This window comes from Galeopterus variegatus, unplaced genomic scaffold (assembly GCF_000696425.1).
Source record: "Galeopterus variegatus unplaced genomic scaffold, G_variegatus-3.0.2 Scaffold257, whole genome shotgun sequence".
Lineage (NCBI taxonomy): Eukaryota > Metazoa > Chordata > Mammalia > Dermoptera > Cynocephalidae > Galeopterus > Galeopterus variegatus.
Window position 1 is genome coordinate 54495 of NW_007726368.1, and position 9919 is coordinate 64413.

The 9919-nt window shown below is 34.4% G+C and overlaps 1 protein-coding gene across 1 annotated transcript in view; it reads right to left on the reverse strand.

Moving 5' to 3' along the window:
• Nucleotides 1–9919, reverse strand: part of ANK3 (ankyrin 3, node of Ranvier (ankyrin G)) — a 137992-nt gene that overhangs the window by 47084 nt on the left and 80989 nt on the right. Inside the window, exon 17 of the mRNA XM_008566631.1 lies at nt 8049–8203. Within this exon, the coding sequence (XP_008564853.1) occupies nt 8049–8203 (155 nt within the window). The remainder of the gene's footprint in view (nt 1–8048; nt 8204–9919) is intronic.

The window sequence follows — 9919 nt, forward strand, 5'->3', positions numbered from 1 at the left end:
TGCAATCCGTTGCCGGACACGGAAAAAAGACAAAAAAAAAAAAAAAATTCAGTTTTGAAGCCTGTTTGTGACCTGGTCAAGTTTGAGTGTGAATACTCTATGGAAGGAATAGGAACAACCTCAAGGTTTTACAAAGGATGATTTCTATACCTGGGGTTTAATTTCTGGTCAGATGAATGCTCTGCTCAGTTTGCTCCTCTATGAATGGAGCATTTGATATTGATAGGTAGGCAAAAAAAGGAATCCTAGAATGTCAGAATTCAAAAGAGCATGCTAGCCAGTATGGGACTGTGTAAAATCATTGTGGACAGGTGCCAGAGTTCAATTCCAGCTTTGCAAACAGTGCACTTGGATGTTGGGCAAGTTCCTGAACTTCTCTGAGCCCTATGTTCCTTATCTATAAAAATCAGGATAAGAAGTTTCCTCTGGGGTGGATATGACAAATAAATGACAGAAAAACCACCCAGCACAATTCTGTTCACAAAATAACTTAGAAAAGTTACATATTCTTTTCAAGGCCACACAACTTTGGAGAGGAAAAGTGTCACCAAAAGTGAGGCATGTGACTGGATACAAATCATTCATTTTTCCATTCATTCAATAACTTATGATGAAGTGATCACTCTGTGCCAAGAGTTGTTACAGGCACTGGACATAATGGCTGTCAAGTCATTGTCAGTCTGTGACATCATGGACTTTACAGTCCACCAGGAAAAAGAGCAAAGTTCAAAGTTGCAGTTACAGGAGAAGACAGGCCAGGTGTTGTGGACATATTTACCAGGTGGATCTAGCTTAGTATGGGGTTTAGGGAAGGCTTCCTGGAGGAAGAGAATTGGGGGAGGGGATGTCTGGCCATGTTGGAATAGTCATTCTAAGGTTTTCTTCCATGACTGCAGACTAAGACACTCATATCCTTTGCATCTACTTCTCCATGTTTTTTTCTGAAAAGTATTCTTCCACCTTTTCCAACTGCTTACTTTTCCGTTTGCACAAATAAAAGCACATTGCTTTCAGGCAGTCAGCCTGATTATGTCACTTTTTTCAACCCTTGTTTAAACCGTTACTACTAAGTCCAGGAAAATGACCAATTGATACAATTCTATCTTCAAAATCCAGGTTCATATATAATGTCTTAAAGCTAAGTACCATAAATCATTAACCCAGCATGCGCAGCACATACAGAGTGCACTGAACTCCAAGGGCTTGGACCTGCTGTATCTGGCACACTCGTCTCTCTACTCACATCGACACTAAAGGTAATGGTGCCAATGCCCAAGCCTTGCAGAAGGCTGCGTCACTGCCCTTGGAAGGCTAAAAGCTCTACTGTACCTGACATGGGGCAGGGTGTCTGGTGTCACTGGTTTGACCCACTAATATTTCATAAAGACATATAATTGTTGGCAAGTCCATACATACAGACACATATAAAACTTGGCATTATTAATTAATGTTCTTTTGGTCCAATTTTTATTTTCCAAATAGTTGGTTTCGGGGGACTATTCTGATATAGTTTTCCTTTCCTTTTGCAATGTGATGATCATTGTTCGATTGATTTAAAATGCCAGTTTTATGGCAATGGACTGAAAGTAAGTCAGTATTTTGCTATGACTTGTTTTCAATATGCTTTTTTTTTTTCCCCTTTTGCATCCCAACCACAATCTTGACTTGGTTCAGTTCAATTTTTATTTTGGGATTTTTCAAAACTGTTACTAGATTTCTCCAACAGATGGTGCTATATACAACATAAAGCTATATCCATATTTCACTTTCCAGTGCTCAATTGTTTCTACAATGACTCGACATTTTAAGATTATTATTGGTGTCATGGTTGATAAATTAAAAACAAGTTAAATCAAAATGAATTAACACGGCAATTTCTAACTGAGAAGTCGGTTTCTAGGATATGGCTGATATAGTTAGATTATAAATTGGAAAATTCATTTTCTCTTACATAACAAGTATCAATTGCTCTTTCCTTTTTCAGTTTACAATAAAACAATAGTATAATTATTCAGTCTAAAATGTATTATATTAAAAATCTTATCTGCTTTCATCTGAAAGTTAAGCAATGACAACAAGTGAGAAAATGCTTTTCTGGCATTATAAAATTGTTTGGGGAACTTCAGCAACATTTTGTTCCAATACAGTGACTGGAATTTTAAAATAATAGCATAATAAAGCCTTCTGTGTAATATTTAAGTAGCAATGATTTTGGTTTTAGAGCCTAACACATATGTAAACAAGAAGCCTACACACTGTCTAGAACAGCACCATCCAATAGAAATACAATGTAAGCCATGTAAGTAATTTAAAAAATTTTTATAGCCATTCTAAAACATAAAAAGGAACAGGTAAAACTATTTTTTTTTAACAATGTTTTATTTAGCCCAGTATATCCAAAATACCACCATTTTAATGTATAACCAATGTGAAGATTACTATTGAGATATATATTTGGAGGAGGGTACATTTCCCTTTGTACGAGCCCTGTTTCAAGTGCTCAATAGCCACATGTAGCTAGTGGCTACTGTATTGTACAGTGTAGGACCAGAACATTTCTCAAGCTGTTTGATTTGTAAGTTAAGAACCTCTAAGGAGGAAGGATTCTTTACTAGTAAATGCTGCCGGTTCAACACAACCATAAACTACAAAAAAACCCTTGGGGATTGATTTTGGAGGCACAATTTTAAACATGTTTAATTCAACTTTGTGAGTTTAATCAAAGTAAGGTATTCATTAGACTTACAAAGTGGATTCAATTTAGTGTACTATAAAGATGATCGGGGGGGAGGGGAGAATGAATGTTTGTTTTCTGTTTTGCAGTCTTTTTCTCTGCTGAGAAAACACAAATTGACAAGGGCAAGATCTATGTCTGCCACCAAGGAGAAAAGTTGCTCCTGCCACATTATACCTTAGTAGTAATGGCAGGTTCTTCATACCCAAACCCACTGTCCTCTGTGTCCTTCTAGCCTCTTACTTCAATAGAGCTTTGCTAATACATCTGCTTCACTAGAAGAACCACTAATGCTTTCGTCCCTGGGCTTGCTAGTGATAGAAATAACTCTTAATTTTCCCTTACTGTGCAGCTATAGTTTTTTTTCCCAAATATACAAGTATACTGTATCCTTTTGATTCATACAAGAACTGAGAGGGTACCTTGATTAGTAATGAAAAATTTAAATACCATATGACATTTTTGTTCTACACAAAGCACTTTCATAGGCATCCTTCATTTGAGAACTTACAGACAAGGGAGTATTGCAAAAAGACAACTAGATGTGGGGTCAGAAATACAGATTTTAGAAGTCTAGATCTATCTCTTTACTATTTCCTGATTGGGTAGTGGTGATGGGGGATGAGGTGTGTGTCACTATCATCAACTGTGACCAGGGCTTTCACTGGCCCATATGGTGTTGTACAGACCATACAAGTGGGAAAAGGGTGCCCACTTGGGGTGACACAACCCTACAGGTACATGGTTTGGCAACTAGGACAGTAGCTTTGAGCAAATTAGAAAAAAAAAAAATGCCCCTTTGTCCTGCAGGTCAGCATCAGGGCAGATGGCTTGGCAAGCGGAAGAGGCAGATTTCAGACCCCACTTGCTCTCCTGCACTACTTACATGGCAGCCATGCCTATGACTACACATTGATTGAGTGGTTCTCATGTATCAGTCATCGTGCTAGGAACTTTATATAGATTAGCACATCTATTCCCCATTGGTTCCCTATGAGGCATCTTCATTTTACAGATTTTAAACTAATTAAATAGATTGAATGCCTGGTTAGGGTCATACAACTAGTAAGTGGTAGAGTCAGGACAGAAATTCTGGTCTATGTCACTTACACAGATCATGATCCTAACTACCACACTACACAAATTATCTTCCTTCTTGAACCCGTCTTTCCCTGGAGTTATTCTAACAATTAAATTTGATTGTGTACATGGAAAGGCTTTGCATATTTTAAAACACTACTGCACCATAATCTTTTTTTTTTTTTTCCTTTTTGTCTTTTTTCGTGTCTGGCAATGGATCGCAACCCTCAGGCGCTCCCAAGTGGCGCACTGTAGCAGTGCGCCACCGGGCCGGCCCCTGAACCATAATCTGATCTTTACAGTTGTGTTGTTTAGTAAAAATCAGTGAGCAAAAACTGGCTAAGATGATTTTAAAATACTTAGGTTTTAAGATTTTCAGTAGCATATAGATTGGTTATAAAGTAGCAGATAGAATTCATTTATAGAGAAGGGATTTTAAAAAGGAGAGATTTATAGTAAGACAGGCATTATCATGGGTCGTCACTTGCCATGGATGACAAAGTTTAATTGTTATGAACAAAGGAAATTAATAGGTTAAGTAAAATAATGGTAGAATGATTTATTTCTCTCTTCTTTAAGGAAATCTTGACTGATCTGGTCACTGGTTTATTTCATGCACTATTTCATTTTGTTAATTAAATTATCCAGGAGCCAAAAAAAAAAAAAAAAAAAAAAAGGGGGAGGAAACAGAGTGGGAAGGATAGAAGAATATTTAAAAATCACAAAACCTCCTAAACTCCTATTCTCCTCTCCCCACTAGAAATTTGACTAGTTAGCCCTTCAAGGAAAAAGATAGGTTGGCTTTTTAAAAAGGTAGATTTATTTTTATTTCTGCCTGCCTGTTTTGGAGGGGGAATGTTCTGATAAGAATGAAGTGTCTTTGAGGATCAGAGAAGAGTGGTGAGAAGTGGGGCTTGAGCTTGGTATGAAATCTGATTAATTGAGCTTCAGTCAGAAAATGTGTGTAGTGGTTTTTTCATTATTATTTTAAAATATAATATGTGAAGAAAACCCCATGCCTTGAAAATTTTGTCCTCATTTTTGTTCTAGTGGCCTCCAGTGCTTGATTCTTCAAGCCTGGAAGTATTTACATTTCCTTTTAATTGTCTAAAATGGAACCAAAGTTTATCTGGTCTTTAAAAATGTAGCAAAGAAACTGTGTCTACTGTTTCCAAGATAACACATAGAATCCAGGACAGAGGATTATAATCACTGTTTCTTTAAAAAGTCTGACAGATGCTCTCTCACTGTGGCAGTGTTTGGGGCATCATTTTGTCTAAGCAAAAATATGACTAATTCCTGTGTGAAAATTAGTATATTAATAACTCAGCATGAAATCAAGGAAGTTCATTCTATAAATAAACCCTAAATTTTATTTTTAATTTTTACTTCTGCTTGATAGGACGTACTATAATATGTACTTAGAAATGAAAGAGATTATTAGAACATTTAGTGTTCTTGCTAGAACTGCACTATCCGGTGTGGTAACCAAAGGCAACAAGTGGATATTTGAAACTAATTGAAATTAAACAAAATGTAAGATTACCTTCCCCAGTTGTACTAGCCACATTTCAAGTGCTCAACAGGTACATGTGACTAGTGATTACTGTATTGGACAGCACAGATAAGGAACATTTTTATCATCATGAAGTTCTGTCTTAGAATATCCAATATTCTTCCAGCATATTGTTACTTTCTCTGAACTTTTCTCAAAATAAATGCTCCTCTTTAATTTTTTTTGCTCCTGGGTATTAATATTAATGAAGGTTGGGGTGGAGGAAATAGACTAATGAGGCCTTTTCTCCAGACAGCCATATATTGTATTGAGGCTCATCCTTCTACCCACTCACCTAGGATTTAGTGAGTACCTAAATCAGCACTGTGCCTGATACCAGTAACTCAGAGATGATAAAGACTTGTACCTTGCCCTCAAGGAGCTTACAGAATCAAGGTAGCTATCCATTAAACAAAATCCTTGTGTAGTAGATGCCACATTTTAAAAATCAGAAATGCACTTTAGCATTTAAGAAATACTGAGTACATGAAAATATTTTAATACTTTATTTTCCGGAAAGCCCATTTCTCTTACTTATTTTTTATCCTGAATCACCCATATTCTTTTAGCATTTTTTAAAATGCTAATTCAATTCCTTCTCTTAGGATATATTCTTTTTAAAACTTTCAATTGTGTTTTTTTGTAAATTTCCTTATAAGAGAATGACTATATTTCATGCTTTAAAACAAGTTACAGCCAGACAGGAAAAATAAGCTCTACTGGTGTACAGTAGCATTAGGCATGTATAATTAATAATTTATTGCAAGTTGTCAAATGGCTAGAAGAGAGGACCTTTAATGTTCTCATCCAAAGAAATGATACATTTTGTGATGATAAATTTGCTAACTACCCCAATTTGATCACTATGCATTGTATACATGTACTGAAATATAACTCTGTACCCCATAAATATGTACAATATAAATGTTTCAATTAAAAAAAATGGAAAAGATATACGCAAACAAGATAATAGAAACTAGAACTTTTAATTACCACTGAATATTACTATCCATCAGAAATCACCTGAGTTTGTAGACGGTATGTAATGTAAATATCACTATGTATACTCATTAAATAGTATATACTCATTAAGTGTAAAACTCATTTAAAATAACTATTCTTCTGGACCTAATCTAACCAAATCTAAAAGTCTGTAGGGATTTTCCTCTATAGGTTGTTTTCTTCTCCACAGGACATATATTTCTGAGATAAGTGGGATACAGTTAAAAGTCTTTGAAAACAGAACTAGATATCAACCCCAGTCCTATTACTTAGTGGGGTAACCTTAGATAAGATACTTGACTGCTCAGAACTTTAGTTCTCTTATCTGTAAAGTGGGATTAAAACTACCTACTTTGCAATGCTATGCTTTTAAAAAGAATTTTCATATATAAAGGCATTTATCAGTGCCTCATGAATGCTAGACACTCAACAATTATCAAGTTTCCCTTGCCTTGCTGTAAAGGCATCTTTTAATTCATAATTGGTGGTGAATGTGTATTATACCAAACCTTCGGCATTACAATTTTTTCTATGCAATGAATATAATAATGATAATAACTGAAATTTATCAAGGCTTACTATGTGACGGGGACTGTATTTCATAAGTGCTTCACATAATTATTTTATTTATCCTCAACAATAACCCTATGAAGAAAGGAAGATAATCTCCATTTTATAGAAGAAACAGAGGCTCACGGGGATCAAGGAACCTGCCCAAGGTCATCCCTCAAACACTCTCAAGTTTATATAGTCCTTTGTCCACACTCTGAAACCATGAGAAGCTGTGCTGGAAGTGTTCCAAAAACCAGTGAATTAAATGATAAAAGAGTGAATTTTATGAAATGTGAATTATGTCTCCATAAAGCTGTTATTTAAAACAATTGCAGAATGTATAGTGATTAGAAAGTGAGTAGAAAGTAAAGATTAGCTCTGATATTTTTCTCTACAGCATCAGATTTTATGGTGAGCTCGGTCTCTAATTTTTTTCTTTTTACATTTTTAAAAGAAAATTCTGCATCAAAACCTATTCTGAAAACCAGTCTATTCCCAATGCCCACTAAGAAAAACCGCTGCCATGGTTGTATGGGTCGGACAGCCTGAAGAAGGTGTATCTGAGAAGTGACATGCTCAGCCACGTACCAGTCTTACCTGGTCAAAGAATAAGACATTGAAACAACACAGACTCCAACTATTACGCTGAAACTTATTTTTTAAAAACTAATTATGGCCCAAGAAAAATTAAAAATTTATTAAGGATATTGAAATAATCTGGGAGAAAATAATGAGCTGAAAGAGTCCAGAAATAATTCCAAAAATAAAATGTGAATGTATTTCCTTAAAAATGCTCTGCGTGCTTTGCATACCTTCCATTATTATTTCACTCTCTCCTTACCCTTTTGACTTAGAAAACTTTTTTGGATTTTGGAAAGACTGATATATTTGACTAAAGACTTAATCACGAGAATATCTGTACATTTGTATTGTAGGGAGAACAAAGTGTGCTAGATTAATTAGAACTTCATGCCTCAGGTACAGAAAATAGCAATAAATGCTGAGCAACCTGGGTCCCAGCTTAAATACAAAGGTGTGAAATTCAGATACTGTTTCATTTAATCTAGTCATCCCTTTGATTTCTGCCTGCAGGCATTTACAGTATCAAGGAGCCATCATTGTTACCTTCATCCATGCCATTAAGTAATTCAGTTAAATCTTCATTTTTACTGTCAAATTGGTGCTCCTTCCATGTTTCACCATTTTCACTTCGAAGAACAATGAGTTCTCTCTCTTTTCCTCTCATGGACCCAAAGTGAGGGATTTCCACTATAACGGGGCTGGAAAAAAAAATCTACATTATTTCGGTATCAAATTAAATGTGTTTATAGTATCATACTTAAAAAAAAAGGTCTCATTAACAGTATTCATTTGAAAATCAGAGGTGCCACTAAGGTTGGGAATGATTTCAAAGCTGCAGAATCATTTGCTAATTAAATAATATTATATTAGAAGCCTGATAACATGCTATCATTCATTCATTCACAAACAATTCTTGAAGGTCTACCATGTGTTAGGCATTAGGCTTAATGGGGAAATATTCAGCACATATAAATTTTGAATCAAGGAATTGAAAGTTATTAAAATAGACCATAACAAAGAAAGCTGGTCCATTTTTTCAAACACAACAGGTATATTGTACAAAATGCTAATGATTTAAAAGGACACAGTCATTTCTTTAAAAAAAGAAATTCTGTAACTTTCCTAATTTAAAAGATTATTGCTGTATTTTTTTCCCTTAGCAAGAAAACAATCAATATAACAATTCACTCCCTCCAGTAGTCTGTTTCTATGACTTTCATGGCCTGTATAGACAGTTTCTCTGATTTTCAATTTGTGAAATGGGTAGTGGGCAGTTTCATTTCCTGACTCTAATATAACTTGCATAGGAATACTTAAACTTTCTGAAAAAGCACATGTTGGTTTGAAGTTGACATATTAATTTTTGACAGTGTCCTTTTGCTAAGAAATGTAAAAGAATGACTGCAAATTGAAGATAGCCAATCAAGCCATGGGAAACAATTTTGTTAAATTTTTAAGTAAGATAAATACTTAAAAAGATGAATGGAAGTAAGCAGACCACAATCACATACAGTTTATGTAGTTGGATTGTGCAGCTTTATTTTATGACATTTAAGCAGACAGTATCATTATTCTCCTACAGAGTTTGTATGTAACCTCACCTCTTAGCCTATATGTTTATGTGCATGTGGAAACAGAAGAGAGTCTTAGCTAGATAAAAGTACAAAAAGTTGTAATGATCAAATAAAAACATATGAATATTTGATTTATTATGAAAGTATTCACTTAAAATGGGGATGATTAATATTATAATTTTACTTTTGGCAAAATAATTGTAATTCAAATTAAGGATTGTAGGAATAATTTTTATAATGCCTTTACTCTTTAACAGGCAGAAACAAAAATCAACTATTCTTAACAGTTAATAATTTCAAGAGTTATGAAGGTATTTACCATAGTTTTTATCCACACCTTATAATTACACATTAAATTTTATTTTATTTTGAGAACTAGATACAATCTTTGCAGGTCGAGGTGTCAGATACTGTCTCTGTAAATATTTAAGGAATGTGGCTTTGTCTATGACATTCAACAATACTGGAGGGAAGGTATGAACAAGGGTCTTTGACCAAGGTGAAAGCCAAGCATAACTTTTCATAACAGGTTTCTTCATGCAGACTGCCAAGGCAAATATACCAATCAAACAGACAAGCGAACAGACAACAAATACCAACACATTTCAGCTTAAACAAAACAAAACAAAACAAAACAATTTAATAACTTTAATAGACTGTTCTACCTGCTACCTGTTTAATTTTCTTTAAATATCTTATATTCCCAACACTTTTTAAAATTGATTTATTTAATAACTTTAATAGACTGTTCTATCTGCTACCTGTTTAATTTTCTTTAAATATCTTATATTCCCAACACTTTTTAAAATTGATTTACAAAAAAAAAAAAGATTTTCTATT